The sequence below is a fragment of the Lampetra planeri genome, chromosome 34 (assembly GCF_965212315.1).
Source record: "Lampetra planeri chromosome 34, kcLamPlan1.2.h2, whole genome shotgun sequence".
Taxonomy (NCBI): domain Eukaryota; kingdom Metazoa; phylum Chordata; class Hyperoartia; order Petromyzontiformes; family Petromyzontidae; genus Lampetra; species Lampetra planeri.
In genome coordinates this window covers 5,916,660-5,941,210 of record NC_136140.1, presented here as the reverse complement: position 1 = coordinate 5,941,210, position 24,551 = coordinate 5,916,660, and the positions used below count along the sequence as shown (strand labels likewise).

Sequence of the window (24,551 nt, the reverse complement as noted above, 5' to 3'; positions counted from 1 at the left end):
AGTAGCACTACGGTGGCGCAATGTTAACTGCCTCGCCTGGTATGCAGGAGGTTGAGGGTTCGGTCCCGCCTCTAACGCCTGCTGCTGTATATTTAAAGTTTGCATGTCTTTCATCCCCGCGGTCGAGTGGATTTTCCTCTGGGTCCTCTGGTTTTTCCCTCCACGCTTAGAATCAACGTGCGTTTAAAGTATTTGGCTGCTGTAAACGTCCGCATGATAAGCCACTTTGTTGAGCTATCATTTGTGGCCAGGTCGCTTCTGAAAAAGAGCTATATAGCTCAGTGGGCCTTACCTGGTAAAATAAAAATAGTTTATTTAAAATAGTCAATTTGTCCGAGTGGGATTAATGCGGCGACTTCTAATGTCACCCGGGCAGGGACACAGCCCCACGTTGGAAGTTTGGGTGGTGTATAAACACACATTTTAAGTGGTTCAAAACATCTTAATATATGCAGGGCTGCAGAGCTTGGGTAATTGTTAATGCCAGCTCGCTGCCTTGCTTGCCTGTCTGTAGATCCTCGGGGCTCTTAGGCGTTCTCTGTCATTCGGAGCAAGTGGATACTGTGCGGTGCCTTACAAGCTGGAACAATTCCATTGTTACTAATTATTATAATAATAAATGGTTCCCGGTTTATTGGTTATGTTACAGATATTATCCGCTAAGTTCACCCCCCACCCTGTAAAAGATAAGGGCTGTTCTACTCGACTCTAATTACATTACATCTATGCAACTCGCAGCTACTGACTGGCTACCAAGATCCAAGAAGTCAAAATAAAAATCCTGGTGACGTGTGGCTTAGTTTGGAATTAAACCGCGTATCTGGCTGCTAAATTTGATTGCGATGACATTTCTCCCAACTTACCAGCGAGCTGAAAAGCATTAATGATTAGCACGTTCTTGTACCCATGACAATTTAATTTGTTTGGCCGTGTCGGCTGGTGGAGGGTCTTAACGACACAAATTTGGCCTCCCCCAAAAATCTCTTAGGATTTGTGATATTGTCTGCGAAAAAACCTCCGCAGCTTGCGTGCATTTTGTTTGCTGGGGGAGTCTGCATCGGCACATTACCTTGGCAATCCGGCCCTTGAGAAGAGAAATGGAGAAGAGAGGAGGGGCAGGGCAGGGCAGGGAGGCGACATGAGAAAAAGATTTCAGTGGAGAGAGAAACTGAAACGTTAATGCAGAGACACCTGAGTAGAGACAATCGAGCAAAGCCCGACGCGCCGTGCACACTTAGACACGCGCCTACTGTTGCCAGCACTCGAGTCAGATTCAGTGACACATCCCCCCCCCCCGCCATTTGATACAACGCGTGGACATTTAAAAAACGCCGAATGGAAATGGAACGCGTCCGAGAGAACGTCCGCCCCGGAGATGGAGCGACGAGATCAGTTCGTGCGCAGGTGCTCGACAGATTGGCGCATCGCAAGATTGTGGCATGTGGTAGTGGCGGTTTGGGGAGGTCCTTCATCCAGCAGTGGACTGGTCTTGATGAATAGGATGTACAGGCTTTGCCGATTGCCCTCTGACTTATGTTTACTATTTTTATTGGTTTATTGTGAAAAGTTTAAAACTTATTTTTATACATAAAAATTAGGTGTCATTGCATTTACGTTAAAATGTTAAAATTCTTTTAAAACTGAAAATATTTTTCCATTATTTTATAACGTGCGCCAAAGGGCGGCTTCATTATTACGCTAAACCATAAGTTATTAAATATATTTGCCAATTTAGGAAACGTCACACTCGAGTCTCAAGAATCACCAATAGGGGATATTTTGTATAGGTAAATCATAAAGTTACTTTGTCCACTCCATTGCTGGCAGAGGGCCTCCAACTCAGGACATTTGAAATAATGAATAAGTGTTCGATATGTTGGAAAAATATCAGAATACCTAGAAATTACATTAAAACAAAAATTTGCAAGGGCAGGTGAGCTTCCTCTTAGAAGCACCCCTTTTCCCTGCAGGTTTACAAGATTGTCCCATGAGACAAATCTCAGCATGATCCACCCCAGATTACAAATTCCAGCCGACGGCAGGATCTTTAGCTCAAGGCAATGTATGTGGCCGGGTTAAGGTGATAACACTAAGAATCTTTGCTCTTAATTTGGTGCTTAAATGGCTCGGCAAATCAAAGTGCTTTACATGACCCCGGGGTCAATAGCTGTTCCCATGTGACTTATGCTGACTGGACGGGCCTGCAGGTGGGCACTAGTATGCCAGGGCGCCAGGATTGCGACGTGTTATCCCAATGGAGTCATTTGGTTCACTGTGTTGCTATAAGCAGTCTGCAGGGTTGCAACTGGCCCACTGCAGGCCTGGCTGAAGGGGTACACGTGGCCAGCCCTCCTAGCCGGCTGGCAAAATCCACAGGTGGTGTTTAGTACTTTCTCTCGTCTCCTCGTGGACGCAACCACAACAACGGGAATGAAAAGTGCATTAAACCAAATAAATTAATAAAAAACTCGTCTTGTCTTGGCGGCTGGAAACTGTATGATTTGAGTGAAATTATAAAATATGTTGATAAAAAAATATTTAATAATGGGGCGGATAAAGATTGCGGTGCTACTTCAAAGGAAAAACTTTCTATATAATTGATCTGTAATTATTAAATTTCTCAAGTACATAAAAATGTTATCGATTTTTTCCCCTGTTATACGAAGAGGCCCACTTCCTATTTACAGTCGTATTATCAGCTGGCTATCTATTTTTTTTTGCCAAATCATCTCTGTCCATGAATGCGCTGTCAATTTCAGAAAAGCCTTTACCTTATCTTCCGTCTCTTTTTCCCCTTCCTGGAAGAGCAGCAAAGCAGTAGATAACGAGAAAAAATGGTTTAATAAAGAAGATTTGATCAAGATAAATGACAACAGGTGGCGGTGACATCACCACAGCGCCTGTGCCAGGCCAGGCGCACACACAAAGATAAACACACACAAGATAAACAAAAAGGCAAAAAAGACAAAGATCCCCCATATAGTCTCGACAGCCTGTTGGCGCAAGTGCTGTTAGCGAGCACCTATGAAGGCCGGCACGGCCACACGAGGAGGTGGATGGCAAGCATCACGCCCGGCTACATTTGCCTCCCTAGTCGCGATATTTACACACTGCACCAGGTACTCATTTTAGGCTGAGTCCACCTAGGGGAGGCCCAGGACGGGTTTTGATAATTGTCACTGGTGTTGGCCGTTAGCGGGAATCGAACTCGGGTCGCCGGGTTCGTAGCACACCACCGCTCCCCACACAAGACAAACACACACAGGCACACACACATAGACACACACACACACAGACACACACACTGCCGTACACACATACACATGACACAGCAGATCTGCTTCAGCTGTCCGTTCGAGCGGAGCTGCGCAAAATGCATTTCAACAAAACCGACATGTTTCTGTCAGTGTCGATAGCGCTGCGATGAACATCGTGCCTTGAGGACGAGGCAATGCTACCCAGTGCTGCCCCTTTACAAGATCAATGGCGCAACACGATGCTGGCCTCCCTGCACCGGTAACCACTTTGGCCAAAACCGTGATCACGTGACCTCTTATTCGCCCTGTCTCCATGACCCACAGAACTCGGCGTTAGCTACTTGAAGTCCCCGCCTCCCAACACCGCAGTTCCGTGAATTGAAATGATTCGAGTCGGCTGCCAATTTGAGCAGAATTCCAAATTCACAGGGAAGGGTTAAAATGCTCTGCTCGAAGTAACATTGGACGTTAATTTTTCAAAAATAATAGAGCCAATGGCGTGATTTATTATGATTATTCTATATTTAAGCGTCCCAAACACAAAGTTCTCCACCGCTATGCCGACGCGATGCCCCTGGTAGCTCTGCGTGTCTTGCCGTGTGCGAAGGACCTTATCGCGCGACAAGTGAAAGCAATAATCCATCGCAGCCCTCTTCCGCGCGGAGAGTCTGACCACTGGAAATTGTTACGTGTGTAGTTTGCTGTGACGAAGGGCCTGTTTCTGAGCGCACAGAACGTAATTGGAAATTGTCTCTCTGCTGCTGCACCATTTTTAACAGAAACTCATTTACACTTCGGAGGAGGAAAAAAGTGCACCGAAATGTGTAAGAATTTTAATGAATTCGTTCGCCGCCGCTTGCTCGCGTGAACATGCCCGGCAATTGTAATATCATTGCCTTGTAAAGAATTACGAGGAACAAGTGGTCTGCCTTGAGTTAAGGTGTTTGATCGTAATTTTTCTTTGTTAAATATTATCCTTGTACTAAAGTATTGAGTGCAACGCTGCTGGTAATAACGCTCGAATGCTGCAAGTGAAATGGTTTGTACGCTGTGTGCGTGCAGCGCTACGTGCTACAAAGTTTACGTCATAAAAAAAAATAAACTTTTTTTGACAGTGAAATGTAACAGACACCATTCTCTTGTCCCTGTCTGGAGACAGCCACACATCGATGGCAAGCGGATTCTGAACCACACGTGAGCCTCCCTTTAGGTCGACTCAGCCTTAAATTAGCAAACAACGTACGGCGAGTGCGCAAACATCGGCAGCACTGGGCAGACAAGGGAGTGCAGGCTTGGTGCTGGCAACACCACCTTGCCTCTTCCTTCGCGTGCTTCGCCGACTTTGAAAGGTGCCCGCTAACAAAACGTCATCCAACCGCAGCCTCTGACGGCTACGCGTGTGGGAAAATCGCTATCTTTGCGGGCGGAGAGGAAGGGTGTCCAAGGCAGGGCTTACTTGTTGAGGAACCCCAACCTGTAGATGGGGATGATGTACGGGAAAAGATACGGTGCCAGGCACGTGGACACCACCAGGCAGCAGATGGACTTGGTCAGGCTGATCAGAGACTTCTTGCACCAAGGCCAGTCCTGCGGGGGTCAAACAAGGGAGGTGCCGCTGTGCGTTACCTTGCGTGCACGAGAAAGCCCGCCTTGCAGGGATACATAGTGGCCTGTGAGAGGCAGTGCATAGTTTTGAGCGTCATCGGTTTACGTGCTGAGGTTTTCTCAGTTGAACATCTCAGTGGTGACATAGGATCCGCAGGAAAATGTAATCCTATTGAACAGAGATGTGTTGGAAATAATTAGACCTAACTTTAATTCAGAGTCGCTTCATCGATCCACTGCTGGATGAAGGCCTGTCCACGCCAAGTTGGTCATAGAGATCGTTTGGCCATACATCACCAAACTGCTCAATGTAAGTTGGTTAAGGCGGGTGGCCCAGGATCGGTTCAGATATCAATTTCCGCTGATGCTTGCCGTTAATGGGAAGATCATTCCGGTTACTTGGTTGTCAAGAGCATCAAATGAAGCAAAGTGCCACTGCTCCACCCTTTCTATGAAATCATCGATCGGACTGCTAATACAGTTTAGGAATATGACAGGGGTACAATGATTAGTTAGCACACTGCGCTATAAAACCAAGTGACACAAGTTTTATCCCCGTCCATCTTGCCACTTCCCCAAACTGCACTGACCCGGTCTGGTGAAGTATGGTCAATTAACATCCGTGCCCGAAAGGCGTGGGAGGGCGGGGGGGGAGGCCTTGACACGCCAGTGAACGAAGGGCTGTAAATTATCATCATTTTAATTGTATGCGCACACGCACGTACTTAAACACGCGCGTACATTTTACACGCATCTCACACGCACAACAACAACGGACATTTGGACCGACACTTCACTTTTCTTGTTTTTACTTCCTCCGCTTCCCAGGCCCACGGGGAGGCGAAGCATTTACAATCCTTGCACGGCCGCTTCGTCCAGTGGCGGGCAATCATTAAACAGAGCCACTCCTGAATATTTTAATCCGCAAGCACGGTGATTAAACACCATAAATATAGCACGATCACGCCTATGAGGGCAAAAGGAGTTTGGCAAAAAGAAGCTGTATATATTAAGCCGTTTCCAGCTGAGCTGTGGGCAAGCAAGCCGTGATTACTGCTGCGTGTCTGCCACTATAAAGCTCACGGTGAAACTACACCAAGTCTTGCCTTTTGAGTTGCGTGGGATGCACGGTTAATCGCTCGGCGGTATTCGGGAGCGCGCCCACTTAGGACGGCATAAATTCAGCGGCAGCGACAGCAGCGGATTACTCCTAACGACAGCTGCCTGAATCTTTAATGCCGGGTCGCCCACACGGAGCCACCGCCACAGCGCGCGTAAATAACTTTAACAAATTTTCTTCAGCGAAACAACAACTACAATGGGTCAAATGGACGCGGAAATAACCGTTAATTTTTGTTCCGCTGAAATTGTCTGGAAGGATCCGCGCGTACCCAGATGAAACCACCGGACCGAAAGAATTACGATGACCCCTCTTCTTGGTTCTTTCGGTAAAGTCACGTAGAAGGGAAATAATAAAATAATAAAAATAAAACATAAAATAATTCTCACGACGTGATGACCTCAACACGTGAAGAGCTGATTGATATAAGATCACCTTTATCATCACCATCATCCACTAATCCCCACGATTCTGCAGTGTAATAATCCACCCAGCGCCTGCTCATTAACCGATTTCATCGCTCTATCTCATCGGTGGATGGACTCTCTAATGCTTTCCATTCCTTGGCTGCCAGTGCGTTGTTATTCCTCGCCTTCGACCACTGTCTCCTCGTCATGATGTGTCCTGCCCAAGCCCACTTAACTGTTCTTAACAGTTTCAACGATTTAAGATGCCAGTTGTTTCATGTACAACTTAACAGGAAGAAACACAGGAGCTGTGGGGGTATTAGCAGTGCGAATATCACAGCCTCCAACACATTTAAGGCATCAATTTTAGAACAAAACTGAAATTGAAGGAAAAGTACACAGTATGCCCGCGGACGCAATCTTCAAAAATGGAAAGCCAAGATTAAGAAACAAACTGGTGACATTGTTCAAACCCTAAGTGCATGTTCCTGCGCATCAGTGCACACACAGCACACTAATGGCAGCTACCTTTTCACCTTAAAAGCACCAGGATCAATTCCCTAAGTGGATCTATATAGAAACACGAAACAAACCATTACACACGTCCTCTCGGCTCATCACGCCGTGCGCAGTAAGAAAGTGAGTCGAGTATTAAAGAACACTGCCATAGTGCTACTTTCACGGCTGGTAGTTAGCTTGTTGTGCACATGATTATCAGCCATGGAAAATCCACTGCTGGATGAAGGCCTCACCGAGCTGCCAACATCCACGCCCCCAATATCCCCTCGTGATACTTCGAAGTAACAAAACCCGAACACAAGCCGATTGAATAGTTCCTTCTCCTCAGACGAATTCCATTCCTTGGCTGTCACTCGAGTCACTATTATCGCCCGCTGTCCACGATCCTTTCTATGGCCGTGACGTTTCCTGCCGATGGTCCACTGGCAGCTTTTGTCAACAAAAGACACGCCGGGTTGAGTCGTAATCAGGGGACACCGTGCAACATAACTGCCACGCGAAGAATCAAGACGAAGTTAAATATACAAATTTTCGATACATTCTATTAAAACTATTAAGAAATGTTTTTTTTATTGTACCAGATAAGGCCCACTGAGCTATGTAGCTCTTTTTTAGAAGCCACCTGGCCACAAGCGGCTTATCGTGTGGAAGTTTAGAGCAGCCAAATACTCTAAACGCGTGTTTCTGAATGTCGAGGGAAACACCGGAGGAACCAGAGAAAAATCCACAAGACCACGGGGAGACATGCAAACTCCGAATATACAGCAACAGGCGTCAGGGTCGGAATGGAACTCACGACCTCCTGTACACCAGGCGAGGTAGTTAACATCTCGCCACCGTGGCGAATTCACTTCCTCGGGGCCCTTCCAGGTGACAAGATTGTGGCTCCCACTGTGACCCGTGACCCACAGCTTGCTCCATTGCCATGTCACCAATAAGTGCGCTAACCGGGTGGGTTTGCACTCAAGTGGAACAAATTAAGTGGTCATTTCTCTCTCTGAGCCCTTCCTTAATGACAACATGAGGCTCGGCTCCCTATAGGGGTCCCAGAAGATGTCTTCACATCATGTGATGACTTGAACGCACAGCTGGAATGTACTTAATAGGCACGTAATGATTTATCTCCCACCCCCCCCTGCACCAGTGATTAAATGAGTTGTCACAATTTGGAATGGCAAATCAATTCAAAACTGTATTATCTTTTGCCTTGTTTTTACCATTTAATTTATATATTTGTTGGAGCCCTAAGTAAAGCTTTGTTTGCCCCATGTAGCCGAATTATCACATTACCGCATCATTTACATATATACATTGCACAGCAATCCCTCGCCAACCGTGGGGGTTAGCAGGTTCCTGGAACAGGCCGTGGTAGGCAAATCCGTGGTTGACAAAGTACAGGGTCCAATGGGGAACCACGGCCGCGGTCAGACTTGTCATAGCTTAATTAAGTTGCCCGTTTCTTCACCAAACACGAGTTCAAATACAGCACATTACGCCAACATAATAAAACATGAACGGACGTTCAATTAACTTTACCTACCTTTGATATCGAGGGTAGGAGTCCACGATTACGAGGATGACGATGACAATGAGATGACTGGGGAAAGGTTTGGTTCGAAGGAGAAGGGGCTCGGCCCACAACAAACAGAAGCAACGTAGGTGGTTGTGATGCGGTCCATGCGCTGCGAGTATCACAACAAAACTGACGGACAGCTGATAAGTGAAGCAGCGCCACGGGTGGCCACGGTGGCGCAGAGGAGAACCGCGGCCTCCACGAAATTTGTAACTGTGGATCGCTGTGGACATGAGCAGTTGTCAATCCACTGAGGGCCTTTCCATGCCATTTCAGTCTTGGGGGGTTATTTGGCCATCACCAAGCTGGACAATGCAGGTTTGGTGAATGCGTGGAGCGTAGATGTGGGAGCATGGTAGTGCAGTACAACAACTGCTGCCCACTGCATAGTCCCACAAGCTATGTGACAACATGTTCATGCTGGCCACTCATCCAGGCACTATTCAGGCCTCAACACTACTTAGATTCCGAGATCACACAACATCCAGTGCATCCCAGTTGATTTGGTCTTTGGCGAATCGTCCGTTCGCACCTCACGCCTCGTCACGTAATCTAAGCTGAAGGACAGAACGTCACGTGAAACACGGTTGAGCCGCATATTTATCTACTGCGGCTCGTTGGGCACGGAGCTAGCCGTACAGCACAGCTGTAAATCCACAAGGTGAGGAGTTAGGCCACCGCGCGTCCCTGGGTGGGGGCTCCGTTCACTGCGAAAGCACTTTGTCATGCACGTGCAATTAAACACGATGCCGCAAAACGTGCGCTGCTCCACGGAGTGAGCAAAAAACAGCGTGGGGAAAGAGAGCGTCTCGCGAGGAAACGTCGGCGGTGGAGCGCGACGGGACGACTCGGAGCGTGCTTGCCAGCGGCCTAATGGACAGCTCGCCGATTAGTCCGCAAACACAAAGAGCGAAAGGTCAAAGGCGCCACCGCGGGGTGGCGGGACGACGGCTGTCGGCGCGCGCCCGAGGACGCGTCCGCTCGAGAGCGCAGGCCAATTAAAGTCGCGGGGCACAAAAGCGTGCGCCCGGAGTCGGTTTTGAGTTGCCGCTGACCGGCATGGCTCGCCGCGCCTAAACGCTTTAGAGACGTGGGGACCCAGTGACCAGACCCGATGGATTTTTTTTTTCCTTCCCGCACACACCCAAACTCCCCCGCCGTGTTTAATAGAAAGGGAATTTGACAGAGGTGGCCAGGGTGGTTCAAGGGTTATGGCACCGTGGCGGCACTGCTGAGATTCCTGGGATTCAGCCACCCATAATTAAATTGGGTTCTCAAGTGTACCAAGTTTATGGTCTCAGCCTGGTCACGAAAGATGACACAAAATATCCATCACAGATACATCTCTCTCTGACAAAAAACACTGCAGTTGGCTCATTATAGGGATGACATATTGGTTTGAATATCATGTGGCAAACAGGCTTTGCAGGGCATTAAAATGCGTGTTTTAGTATAGTGTAAAAAGTTCTGCAACGCGAGAAGAATTTCGAATTTTGGTGAAATTATCACCCGCAGCCACCGGCCGTTATCTGACACAGGGTGATGCACTGCTAGCTGTTCTTCATCTGATAACACAACAAACAGCACAAGTGATGAGAGCGACAGGGGGGGGATCATTAGCGCAATGAAATTGGACGACCGGCTTTTCCTAACCGTCGCCTGTCACCAGTAAAAGTGAACGTCTGAGAAAGAATAAAACCACTTAGGCAAAGACGCGGCTGCACTTTCAGCCGTCAGTCAACTTGTCGTGGTTATGGTTTCCTCAGGGGGGTGAGAGGGGTGCAAAGTGAACGCTCGTTGGGCTGGAGACTCAAACGAAGGCAGATTTTTTTGAACACCGCCTTGGAGTCATCCGGATGCCCCACAGGGCCCCGTCGTCGGGATAAGCCTGCCGCAAATTAATTCGGCCACGTGTGAGTGAATGCCCTGGGGGGGGGGGGGGGGTGTGGGGGTTTCGTTAACATTAACTGGATAATGAGCTGATGCTAGACAGTTAAAGGCCATGTTGGGTTTTATTTATACAAATTTTAAGCAGTTGAAAAGGTTATATTACGGCTCAATTTTATTCAGAACTCGTGACACCTGGCCACACGTACAAGGGCTTCTTTGGGCCATTATAAAATCCGTAAAAGCGCTTAGTTATTAAATACGTAAAAGCGCTTCGTTGTAAAAGAAAACAGTAATCTGAGTACTTTACATTTATAAAATTCTCAACAAATTGATTTAATATATAAATCGCAAGTGCGAAAGCAACGTGGAACAACTATTTTAATTTTCACCAACTAAATATGTTTTGAATGTTAAAACAAAATAGAAAATTGCATCAACTCCAGCTTTTATTGCTGCTTCTAAAAATAACCCTCATTAAACGGCCTCCACAACGGAACACAATGCGGTTACGTTGAAACTAAGCATGTCGATAACATTCAAACGTGCGCCTTTGTGAACTTGCGCCATCGACCGTGACACAGTCGAGATCACGCGCCACGAAAACCATTGCGCAAAATGTCCAAAAAAAAGATAGGTAATTTATGAACGAAGCCAATGAATTTCATTGCAGCATAATGGATTAACAGAACCCCGAAAAACCAATTTCATTAAAAGGCTTGGATGAGTGCGCTGTGGATTAAAAAAAAGGACACAGACACACCCATCAAAATGTGACATGCTTTTGAGACATTGCAGAGTGAGAGATTGTTGTCTGGACAAGAGGCAGTGACGCAGGACACCCGTTTGACGGATCTGCAAGGGACCCGTAACTTTTCTTTATCCAATTAATGTATTGGGGCACGTGAAGGATGCCCAAACGGCGCCCGTCTGTGCAGACTGTCCCCAGCAAAAGAGGCTGTGAGAGAGAGGGGGGGGCGGTGAGGGGAGTGGGGGGTCACGGACCAGTGGCCATGTGGTGCGACGCACGCAGACTCAGCAGCGGCAGTGGCAGCAGGGCGACGCGTTTAATTAAATGTACACAGGCAGGGAGGCCAGGTTTTGCGTGAAAGCGGCCAAAGTTTGACACATGCCCCTGCATGGCCCACAACCCCACAGAGGCCGGTGCAAAGCAGATTACTGGGGAGGGAGTGCCTGAATTTGAAATCGAGGGCCAATTTAATTCGCTCGCATTAGCGGTAGCGCCGCCATTTCCAAGGCATTATCGACATCCAAGATAAGGTTACGTCAGCAAACCTTCGTCTTGCGACCGCCAGACCAGATTGCAATTAGTCTGTTACGCGGCATATTACGAAACATGTCATCAAAATAAAAGTGTGTGTGTGCGTGCGTGTGCCAGTTACGCGTTATCCACATATTTGTATTAAATGTAGGGGCGGAATTATTCACCGTGCTGCTGATTACGAGATTCTGACCCGATTCTAGTCAAGAATCTATTTCAAATGTTGCGGTGAATATAATGGCCTCTAGTAGCCGGATGGGTCACGTGAACCCATCATACAGAAGCTGAAAACACGGAGTGGAGAATGTGGTCCAGTGAAAGTGAGGCTGAATTCGGCAGGCCGCCCTGGTTAATGACGCAGCAGTACATTAACCATAAAGTTCGCGCCGCCTGCTTCATCGTGTACATTAGAGATCCCCTGACATCAGTGGAAACGAATCGGCTACCTCCGATATAGCGCGGTTGGCTAAGTACGGTGCGAAAGAAGTTCGACATACATGCTGCAAACTGGCCTTACCTGGATATTACTCAAATGTGATTAAACACAGCAGCAATCGTCGTCCCCTACCGGCAGTCTAATGTCCACTTGCAGGCCATTTCTGAGTCGTATGGTGTCACACAGGGCCAGCTGCCACTGCGGGGGGGGAGGGGGGGTGCCCTTCGGACAATTGAAATTAGGAAATGAGATGTGATCAGTGGAGCACTGAGTTGCACGAGGCGCTAACGCTGAACCGCAAACGGCACACGAACGAAACTACCCTCGCGGAGAGAACGTCGCGGGATCTTCCAACGTCCTCAGAGCGGGAGGAGGAGACGGGCGAAAGGTTAATCACTGTCGGGAGCGCGAACGAGAGCGAGGCTCCGCTCCCGTAAAGCCGTCGGGGGGAGCGCGAGGCAAGGATTCGTGCCAGCAACCCCGTCAAAATGAATGAATCGATGCGAAATCGCGCCTCGGGCGAAGTGGCCGAGTGGCGCGGGGCGGAGGGGGACTCGATGGCCTCGTGCGTCGTACCGACGGGCATGCCGAGCCGCTCCTGGCACCTGCGAGGGAGCTCTGGGTGGGCGCCGGCGAAGTTTGGACGCGTCTGCTCCGCGTTGGCGCGGCGACGCTGCCTTGTGCGGCTATTCGGATGGCAGCAGCTGGGCTAAGGATAATGGCGCCGGCCAATAGACACGCCGTCCCACCTCGTTAAATTCACGCACCGCTCTCAATTAGAAGGGCGTCAAAAGGTCAGGGCTTTTTAGACTAAGGTCGGGTGCTGAAAACACAAACACTAAGATATTTTCCCCCAAACATCAGATTAATAATCATGGATGATCCACTGCTAGATTTGGAAGGACATTCCCAAACCGTTTACGAATACCAGTGGCCTGATCTGTAGAATTTGTGAGCAAGATTGGCATTATTTTCCGCGCATATTGGTGATGAACATGTTTCCTTGAAGCCGATTATTTGTAAAAGTCGAACCGCTCCTCAAAAAAAAAACAGCCGCTTTTCATGGGATCTTTGTATATACCGCCACGGCACAGCGGTCAGCACACTGGACTTGCAGGCCAGTGGTCACCGCAATTAGTCGATTGGCAGGTCGTGTGCGGTGGGCTAAAGTGCGGGCTCCCCAACCTCTTCCAAGACGTCCACCCAGGAGGGAAGAGTAAACCAAACACCTTCCAGAGCTCCCTCTTCGTGGAGGCTCCCATCCGCCAGCAATGGAGCGAGGAAGCGATTTCAGGGCCGCGCCTTTAATGGGTCAGGCGTGGCCGTTAGCCTTTCCTTTCGAAAAGTCGGCTTACCATCGGTGCACTGTCAATGGCGTTCAGGTACTGGTGGTAGCTGGTCCACGGGCCGAAGATGATGGTTCCCACGAAGTAGATGTAGCCCATGAACTGCAGCGGAGAGGGCAGGCCTGGGACCAGCCCTCGGTCCATGTCGAAGCCCAGCGAGATGGCCTTCATGGCCACGATCATCTGCGCTCCTGCGGAAACCGCGCGAGCAACGCATCGTTAATTCAAAACGGGCGCATGTGTATTGTCATCTCTTGGAGGGGGGTGACGTGGTGGCGAGATGTTAACTACCTCGCCGGGTATACAGGAGGTTGTGGGTTCAATACCGACTCTGATGCCTGTATATTTGGAGTTTGCATGTTCTCCCTCATGGTCGTGTGGATTTGTCCCCAGGTCCTCTGGTTTTTCCCTCCACATTTAGAATCATGCGTTTATATTATTTGGTTGCTGTAGATTACCGCATGTTAAGCCACTTCGTTGAGCTATCATTTGTGGCCAAGTCACTTCTGAAAAAGAGCTACATAGCTCAGTGGGCCTTACCTGGTAAAATGAAAGAGTTTTAGTTTATAAGCAATACATTGTCCCTTTCAATGTAAAATGTTTCCTCAGTCCATCAGCCTATTGGCCGAATCGACAAGAACAGAATACTCAGACTGGGTTTGGAAACCTTTGAACCTCATCAGCAGAGTCGTTCCTTTAAATAAACGGCATTTTGTTGACAGAAATTTTATCAATGCCAAGAGACATCCGCTTAATCTGCGTGTGTTGAATGCTTAACTGAGCAACTGTCTGGTGCAGCGATAGTTTGTGAACGACTCAGAGGAGAATGTGTCGTGTCTCCGATATCAACAGAGGGTGCTTGGGCAGTCGTGCGCACCCAAAAGTTCAGTTTTCTCGATCCCAAAGGGCTTTTTTTTCTCACGAACGAGAAGCTTTAACCTCATATCGCTCAACTAGGGTTACCCAACCTGGGTGTGTAATTGAAAAATAACACCTATCAGACATTTTGAGTTGAGTCTTCCTGCGAGTAAATCATACGTGCAAGTTCTCAACGTGGGGTACGCTGGTGCAGTGGTTAACGGAGCCCAGAAACCTGTTTTTTAAACCCCTGCCAATTGTTAATATTGGCGGAAAGCGAAATTCTGGACCAGCCTGAAGCCCTCCCCTAGGTTTATTCAGCCTTAAATTAATACCTGGTGTGGTATGTAAACATCAGCAATGGAGAGCTCAAGGGAGCTGAGTGTGTTGCTGATCACAGCACCCCTTTGTAGACTACAGTAGCTCTCAATAGATGCTCGCTAACAGCACTTGCCCTAACAGTCTATAGAAGGCCACCGTGAAAATGTTCATCTTCTTTGAATGTTACAAGACGTCTGTTCCTGCCGATTGTGATGCGGCATGGTCAAAACGCTGTCCAAAATAATAATAATAACTGGTTTTGGTCTCACCGATTTGTTTTCAGGCTGTACCGTGTGTTGTTCGGCACGATGTCCGATGTTTCGCACCACGCCCAATGAACTTCTTCGAGAACCACATTATACAATGAACACACCAGCCCACAGCGCAACCAATAAAAATAAAAAAACCTAAATGCAACAGTAACGAGCAAATTTATTTTATAGCATCTCGAAGCTGACGGAAACATTTATTTATTAATCTATTGATTTATTTTTTTCCCCACAAACACGCTCCTGGGGAAAGTTGCAGGAAGGTTGAGCTGACCACCGAACCGCTATGTGGAGGTGCTGAATCGAAGGCGTGCATTTGATTAATGGCACGGGAAGGCATTTTAAGCAATCGGTGCAAAAATTTTAAGAACCCCCAATGCCTGCCGTAATTGGGAGGCAGGGCATTGTTAAGAGAAGAGTGATAAATATGCCACGCACGGACCTAGAATAAACTCCAATCAATTTGTTTCAGCAGCTGCAGGCAAAGAAAAATGAACTGTGTGGTCGAGAGGGGCAGGGCAGCATCCCGTGATGCATCGGTCCACGCAGCACGATACATATTTTTCGTAATTTATCCCAATAACACCCAGAATATATTCCGCTCAGGTTGGACAGTAAATTCTCGATTGTCCGTGGGCGGATTATCCAGGTTGTCGATTAAACCATGCTGGTTCACGTGGTCCAGTGACTTCAAAACTAAACTAAACTATTTTTTTATTTAAAGCTTTCGTGACTGCAGAGATTCATATTCTTGGTTCTTTCAGTAAAGTCACATAGAAGGGAAATAATAAAATAATATTTTTCCCTTCTACGTGACTTTACCAAAAGTACCAAGAATACAAACTATTTTTTATTTTACCAGGTATGGCTCACTGAGCTATGTAGCTCTTTTTCAGAAGCGACCTGGCCACAAATGATCGCTGAACGAAGTGGCTCATCACGTGGTAATGTATAGCAGCCAAATACTCTAAATGTATGATTCTAAATGTGAAGTGAAAAACGAGGTGACGCGGACAGAAAAATCCATGTGACCACAGAAAGAGAGAACACGCAAACTCCAAATATACAGCAGGCGTCAGGGTTGGGATCGAATCCACAACCTCCTGCATACCAGGCGAGGGAGTTAACATCTCGTTACCGCAACGAAGCCAGGGTTTCCCAAACTCCAGTCCTCGCAACTCCACCGCCACCACCACGCTACGTCTTACCAATTTACTCCTCCCATTCAAATACAAGTTACCTCGTGCCACGCTGCTGCACGCGCCTGATGCTTATTAAACACGACCCATGTGCCGTGCTCAGCAATTAATGCCGTCTTGCGTTAATAGTGCCGATTCAATATTAATTAACGCCGTGTGTACACGTGTGCGCATGCACGCGTGTGCGCATGCACGCGTGTGCGCATGCACGCGTGTGCGCATGCACGCGTGTCCCGCGCGACACAGCGTTGTTTGCTGCGTCACGTGGGACGAGTTTAACGCTCGTCGGGCGAGTGCAGCGTGGAACGAGTCGATTGATACACGCGGAGAGACGCAGCGTGGTGGAGGTCGGCGAGGAGGACTGGAGTTTGGGTAACTCTGTGCCAAGCGCTGTGACTGCACGCACGTCGTCGGCAAAGTAAACCGATTACCTAAACAAAAACTGACGACACATTCTATGCCTTCACCTCCGTTCCATGTTAAGTAAAAGAAATAATGCTTCATGGAAAAATTTGCATGTGCTTCACGTTATCCGTGGGTTTGCTTTACGTGGCCACCGCTTCCCCACAATGCCCCAGATAATCAAGAGTTGACTACATAAGGAAAGCCGAGAAGCTTCGAGAAGTGAGATATTTAGCGGGGGCAGAAGGTTGCCACTCTTTGTTATACTATTTCAACGCAGTGCTCTGTAATGCAGTGGGGGTCCTTAATACCCAATGAGTTCATTAACAAGGGGTGCTTGAAACAAGCCTGGCAAATTAAAAAGGATATCGCGGTTTAACCAAACACACCCTTTGCTTACAAATAACATCTCTCTCACCGGTGTAATTAGAACGCGCGCTCAAAATTCATGAGCTGAACACGACGCTTAATTAAATGATGGAACGACAGCTTGGCGTCAATGCGCGGCCGCACGCGCGTGAACGTCGCTACATACGAAACGCAAGTTAGGTGTGAGAAGAAGCAGCCGTTAATTACAATGGTGTCGCCCGGCATAGACAATCAAGAGTTTGGATAGATTGCCATGTAGTTTAGTCAAATAAATGGCAGCATTACTATTAATGTCACGCGCACGAGGTTCGGGGAAGGATTCGTGCTTGTCAAGGTGCAAGTGACATCGGCTATTGTCTGCCGGTGTTTGCTTGTGCTGACCATGAACGTTTGTAATCACTATACGGTCGTCGGCACTGACTGCGAGTCGAACGACTGAATATATTTCTAGATTTGAAGCTTTCGTGACTGCAAGGATTCATATTCTTGGGTTTTTTCGGTAAAGTCACGTAGGTAAAAATTTTAAATTAAAAGAAGTAAAATAAAAATTAAATAAAAAATAAAAATCACGACGTTTCGGAGGCAACACAAGCCTCCGTCTTCAGGTGGAACCGTCACAGCACGCTTGCTGTATCAAGTATGTGAGTAAATGATACAGCGAGCGTGCTGTGAAGGTTCCACCTGAAGACGGAGGCTTGTGTTGCCTCCGAAACGTCGTGATTTTTATTTTATTTTACTTTAATTAATTTTTATTTTCATTTTTTACCTACGTGACTTTACCGAAAAAACCCAAGAAGACTGAATATATGCTTGTGCTGACTTTGAATGTACCGACTATCGCATTAAAATAATGATATCCATCAACCAATCTCGGCCCGCTTTTCTGAACTGAATCAGGTCGCGGGGAGAAGCGAAATCCACCAAGGCCTTCCATTCCGCCCTGTCCTCCTCCGCCAGCGGCATCAACTGTGCCTCCCGGATCGCCAGTCTTTCCACGGCCAAGCGCACCACCTGGTCTTTCCAGCGCGATCGCGGGCAGCCTCTGGGTAATAATAAAAAATAATTTCTGACGCGCATGTATATTTCGCGAATCGGACGTATCGTTCGCTGTGGGTGTCTGTACTGACGATATGGTTGTCTGTGCTGTCTCCTGGGTATTTGTCCTGGCTGTATGACGTTCAGCTGTGTCTGTAACTGCCTGGAGGATTGACTGCGTTCAATGTGAGTGGGGCCACTGACTACAATTGTGCTGCAGGTGCTTTGTACTGCCTGTAAGAGAGTACCGACTGAGTGTCTGCGCTGACTGTGGGTATCGACTGTACGGGTGGGTGCTGATTCTGTCAGTGTCTCTGCCAACTCGAGTTGCATTCAACGTCAGGCACAACCGATAATACATCAACTGAGGCCGTGTGTCTCATCACGTGATGTGGTAGTCTTAACATTTGAACTTGTAAAACATCGCTGAGCTCAAATGACTTGTCGTCGCCAAATGCCGTCCTCCTCTTTCCAGAGGATTGGCGGTGTGTGGCACCTCTGTTCCACCGCACCCATCTCTGTTCTCCGCCAGTCCAGCTGCATTGTCAATTTGCATCCCTGTGCATTTGCCTAGAGTCATCTGTCCATCACCTCCCCGCCCGAGCTTGGGATCTCTGACCAGATGTACATCCTTGTGTTATGGCCATTTTTATTGGCAACCTACATCCTATGTAATTCATGTAGGTTGGGGCGCGCCATGGCGGCGAGGTGTTAACTACCTCGCTTGGTATGCAGTTCACGGGTTCGATCCTGACCCTGGCACCTGTATATTTGGAGTTTGCATGTTCTCCCTGTGGTCGCTATTTCTCTGGGTTCTCCGGTTTTTCCCTACGCATTTATAAACAGGCGTTTAGAGTATTTGGCTGCTGTAAATGTCGACTTGATAAGTCACTTCGTTGAGCTATCATTTGTGGCCAAGTTGCTTCTGAAAGCGAGCTACATAGCTCAGTGGGCCTTACCTGGAATTTTTTTTTAAAGTTTAGTTCACAATAAGGTGTTCATGAAATAGCACAGGGTCTGTGTTTGTATGCAGTCAGAGCCCTTTTCTCACTTAGTGCTTGCAAAACGCAGTAATTTAATGCGTGTTCTCTCCGCAAAACCAGTAGTATCCATCCATGACGCCTCATCTCAATGCAAACGGCCAATACTAATGGAAATGTAGTGAGTAAAACATATACATGGTGCAATTCCCTCCTTCAGTGTAACATTGGAATGGTATGAATGCATCATTTTTATTTATGCATCTCACTTGCTTGGAAACTGAGCAGACAATTTAATATTAAGTGTACATCTTTGAATATGCATACAGTAGGCTTTTCCGTGATAAACGTGTGGACATTCTCATTATACCAACGCATTATTCTTGCCATTATCAAAGCCAATGTAATGCACATTTTTACGGGTGTAATGCTTTAAAGGGACACAATGAAAGACCGCCACACAACTGAGCTGGAATTATATCAAACAGCAAGGGCCTTCTTGTGCCTACAAAGCCAGCACATTTTTTTTTTATCAACATCAAAAACGAGTAATGCACTCAGATGTGCCAAATTCGCTAATTGGCGGTAAATCATTAACCAAATTATGACTGCAGCTCACGAAAAGCTTGTCCAAATTTCATATGGGATGATAATGAGTTCTCCATCCTCTCCGCGTGGCGTTCAAGTGATCGGGCGCGCGCCCTGCACAGGACCTGGTTTAGGAAGCTCAGCATGCTGGATGGCACCGCCATGGGGTAATTCAAGTGGGGCTTAATCAGAGTCTTAGCCAAGCGCATAAGTTTTGTTTGGAGCCTACGCACTCCTTTCAGCTGTGCGTGTGAGCGAGGACGGGTGAAAGCATTTACGTTGTTAATGTTTCCCTTTTTTTATTAATAGGCACGTCCAAGGCAAGCCCACACCACTGGTGTGATTTTGCCAATTTTGGGATTTTTGGGACAGATGTTTTTTTTTGGGCCCCCTTCTCCTTCTGCACAAAATTCGATCTGTTTTTTTTTTATATAAATGCATTTCACTTACTGTCCACCTTAGGAACAAATTTTCTTTCTAGATTTTGTAATGCTTTATAAACGACTGTTCAAAGCGTGAATCAGAATATTTATTCATACTGGAAGAATCCGATGATCTCTAAAGCTCTTTTTCACAGATGTCCAGTAGTCAAAGACGTCCATCCATCCATAAAGGGGGGGGGGGGGTCATGATAACTCTCATGAAGATGATCCAATATGAACCAAACTTTAAAAACAAAGTTCTGTTGCTGTCAGGCGTTTACCCTGTTGAAAGGGTTACGTTAAACTTTAGAGACACAAACCAGCGCTAAAAGAACACAAACCGCTGTTCTGGCCCTGCCGGCAAAGGCGTGCCCTCCCAGGTAGAGCCGCTGTCTGAGCCGCATAATCTCATCATGGCCTACAGATAGTTTGGGGATGCAGGGGCCAACCTCAACGATGACTGTCATGATGATGATCATTACTACTTCGACACTTGTTTACCCAGAAGCCTCACCGAGTCTCGTGACTCTTTTCAGGAGGGTCCTGCAAAGTTTTTGTTCAATGCGGGGCAATGATTGCTATGTGTACCATACCCCAATCGAGCAATCTGTGGGTAACGTTTCTGACAATGACCATCGTAAAACTTGCGAGGACAAAACGCACGTTGGGAAGCAACACACAATCCATGGTTTTCCTGCTTATTTATACAAAGAGAAATTTAATTTGGAATGCACCATGATTTATATTTTTTATTTATTTCATACATTATCATTTATTCTTCGTATGGATACAATGATAATGCCCAGCCAGCATAGTCTGGGGGCAGGGCAGCCAAAAAGTAGGCAAATGAGTTCACAAAATCCATACGAGTTTGCGGGTTCTTTATTCTCATTCTCTGTAAAGTTTGGAGTCTCACAGCGAGACCTCTTCCTGGCTGCTGTTCCACAACTGTTGGGCACAGATGCCTTTGGTTTCTCGCCTGTCTCGCACGTCTCTGCTTATTTATATCACCGTAATAATTCACGGTCGCGGCCCCAGCGGCTCATTTTAATAAGTGCCCTGTGCAGACCACTGTGCCATCGCTCAGGGCTGCGGAGCCCAGCCTTTGCATGCGAGCAGACAAAGACACGCACGGCGCTGAGCATGAGACAGAGGTCGCAACCGGGTACCCGATACCCGTACCCTACCCGATACCCGGCTACCCGTACCCGGCCGGGTACGGGTACCCATTTGCGACCCTGGTGTGGCCGGGTACGGGTACGGGTGAGGAATCAAAACCCGTTTGCGACCTCTGGCATGAGATCGCTCAGGTGGCTCTGAAGGTCAAAGCACTGAGCTGGCACAGGTGAGGTCCTGGGTTCGAAACCAGGTAGCTGCCTGTGATTATATTGGGTTTTCAGGAATCGTGACAAAAAGAACCCCATGAAATTAAATTTGTTTCTGAAATTAATTACTAAATGCCTACTCTCAGAATTTCAATATCGCCTTGACGCTCATGCGACGGACATTACTCTTGGGTGGCGAGGTGCTACCCTCTTCTGCGTGGACCAGAGGTCACTTGAAACAAACCTCAGACGTAGCTCTGTGAAATCTGCTTCCGTGGGCTCCTTCTCTAACACAAAGGGAGTTGTGGTTGCCCTGCTCTGCGAGAGATCCCAATGCATGCTTCACCTCGTGACGTGACACCGCTAGCACCATCAGCGCAAGAGTGGTTGGGGGGGAATAATAAAATAAAATATACGGCACTGAGCTCTGCGGTGTCCTGATTGGAACTCCACTTGGAAGTTTGCTCACTCTGACCCGCACACTTCACTCGTCTGAAGGGAGAGCAGCATGTTAGTTAGACCGATGAAGCCACATGTTTAATCAAAACCGTTTCTTCTGGAGTATTCTCGGCGGACGGCTCAATGTTTGATAATTTCTCATAAACTTCGCCACTGCTGGGCGTGTAATGAAAAAAAAAAAGTTGTCGAAAGAGGGTTTAATATTAATGTTGTGCAAATTAAAATTATGCCAGCGGCTATGTGGGCCAAGCCAGGAATTCAAGAGGTCCCATACCAGATGGGAGAGAAGGCGCTAATTGAATGATGAATGTTTTTTTTCCATGCGATTCCCGCCAAATTACTCGGGCCCGTGCTCGGCACGAGCCGTTCGGCGTGACCTCCCCCCACAGCTCACATGACCTCCAGTTCTGAGCTCCGGCATCGCAGCCGCACGCAATTCAAGGTAAGCTTGCATCGGAGCGTGGAGGGGGGAGAATAACAATTAACAATAAATAGTGAAGGAAAAAACGCTGTCCGCTCCAGAGTCATCAAAAGCACGTTAGTACATGACGGGCGAATAAAACAACGGCGCGCCGCGACAGCCGTCGGTCGGTAACGTTTGACGTGCCTGCGGCGTTATTAAATGAATCCTTCGAAACGCGCGGCTCGTGCGCCGAGGGTCGTAATTACGCCGCCGCCGCCACTGCTGCCGGAGCAGCAGCAGCATCGCCCGCAGCTCCTTTAGAGAGGCGGGAGGGGGGGCGCAATCCTGGCGACGAGCCGCCTTCACGCCGTCCCACGGCCCTCATGCAACGGGGCTCCTTTATGAAACCCGTTTCTCATTCTGATGGCCTGATCGGAGCGGCTCCCCGAGCGGACCCCTCCACACTCGCCCCCCACCACCGCACCCGCCGGCTGAAACGTAACGAGCAGCTTATCGGCGTGATTAGGGAGGAGTGAGCCACGCTTCCGTCCGAGGGAGCAAAGTTCAGGAGATCGAGGTGGCGAAAAGTGCAGCTGCGTGGTACGGGGGATGGGGGGAGGAGGTGGGTCAGGAGGTGTGGTGGTATAAAACTTGACGGGTCTGGCTGTAATTTGCCGCACTTCGCCGCAGAGTCGGAAGATTCAGGCCTCGTTTATTTTGCTGTCCCCCCACCCCCAAATTGTGGCTGTCTGAGTTATTGGGCTGTCAGTTGTATATTGATTGATGCTCTGCACCTCTTTAATGTGCAGGTAAATTATTCATGTGAATATCATTGTGTGCTTTTTGGTGCTAACGGCCGTTGTAATCAAAACAGATCTCTTATGAAACAACAGTTTAGTTGAACTACAGAGGGAATCGTAATTACACCAATTCATAATAGCACATGCCACGCGAGTTTGCACACTCCATTTAAAATGCACCACCGCAATAGCCCAACAGGAGCACGAAAGTAAAGCAAATCTATTTGATACATTCTAATTGCAGCAATCCCCAATTAAGTCTAATTTGCAATTTAAATAAAATTAGCCTCACTTCATATGTCATAAATTCTACTTCAATGTTTTTCTTGCATACCTGTTCTCGAATAATGTGTCACTGGAGCTACTTTTGGAATGGAGTGCTGTAATACAGTTGCACACGGCGCAGAGGACTGCACAGGCCATGTTTCGTCTTCAAGGGCGAGAGACATGTTTGTATATAGATATCTTATCTTATACATAACAGTTCAACATCCATGCGTACATACAGCGTCTTATGCCAAGGTGCTTTACAGCAATTGTACAATTGTACGTAAGATGATAGTGGTCGAAATAAAAGTGGTGGTGTACTTACGGTGACAGTTTAGGAGAACAGGCGGGAGAGGTTAAGGAAGGAATGTGGAGCACTCCTGAAAAATACCCCTCGATCTCAGTGGGGCTGTTTGGCCAGGATGCTTTGAGTATTTCATAGAGAAGTCCTTGAAAAAAAAAGATACCCCTGCAGATGTCCACAACCATTGAGAGCGACCACGTCATTTGAGAACATTCTAGATCCCCCGGTTGCACAGGGATGTGGCAGTCAAACGGCCGAGTGGTCGGCGATTTGGCCAAACAGCCCCACTGAGATCGGTAAAGGTCAGAGGGACCTACGATGTCATCGATTACAGGAGTAGGACGTCGTGAACAACTGCTGTAGGTCAAATTCCAAATAACACCAAATTAATTATCAGACATGTTCTATCCACTGCTGCACGAAGGCCTCCCCACGCCGTTGTTATCCCACCACGTTTCTGTACCGCCACACTCCATCTTTTGCTCTTCGGGACAAAACTCTCCACGGTGGTGGTCATCCTCTCAGGCGTCGTTCGCTGTCCGTTGGCGGAACCTCTCTCGAAATTCTGATCCACTGGCCACCGAACTTTCAAACAGCAGCGAGTCCTGCCCAGCTCACTTAGCTGTCTTGACAGTCAACTTAAAGATTAACCGTAAAACGCGTTTACAGCCCTTTGCCAATGCACCGCTAGATGAAGGCCTCACCGCACTGCTGGTCACGGTTAGATTTTTTGGCCACGTTTTGCCGTGCTGATAAGTGTAGGTTTGTGAGAAAACGACCGGTTCCAAATATCACTCGCCACTGATATTAGCCGTGTCTGGGAATTGAACTGGGGTTACCAGCTTTATATGGCAGCGTGCAAACTTCTATACCAACGTTGCCCGTTAGCAGTCAACACATGTCCCGTAAATTGTAACAATGTGCCGCATATACATTTAGAAACAATTAGGTTTACGTGCTATGAAGATGCACCAATTTCCAAAACGTCACCTATTATATATTATTATTTATTATAGACTTTTACTTATAAGACAGTATTATAGACGAATTTGCGGAGTGTTTTTTTCCCTCCACGTATACCTGGTATGTGTTTACCTTCGAAAAGACATAATGAGTTT

General features: G+C 47.6%; 1 protein-coding gene across 2 annotated transcripts in view; it reads right to left on the bottom strand.

Moving 5' to 3' along the window:
• LOC144730064 (protein-serine O-palmitoleoyltransferase porcupine-like) overlaps window positions 1-24,551 on the bottom strand; it is a 117,489-nt gene that overhangs the window by 26,722 nt on the left and 66,216 nt on the right. The window contains exons 5-8 of one of the 2 annotated variants that reach the window (XM_078610586.1): window positions 13,442-13,623; window positions 4,714-4,844; window positions 2,772-2,798; window positions 1,070-1,084 (exon numbers count right to left, since the gene is read on the bottom strand). In XM_078610586.1, coding sequence (XP_078466712.1) covers window positions 1,070-1,084; window positions 2,772-2,798; window positions 4,714-4,844; window positions 13,442-13,623 — 355 coding nt within the window. The remainder of the gene's footprint in view (window positions 1-1,069; window positions 1,085-2,771; window positions 2,799-4,713; window positions 4,845-13,441; window positions 13,624-24,551) is intronic. The other variant, XM_078610587.1, reaches the window with a different exon arrangement.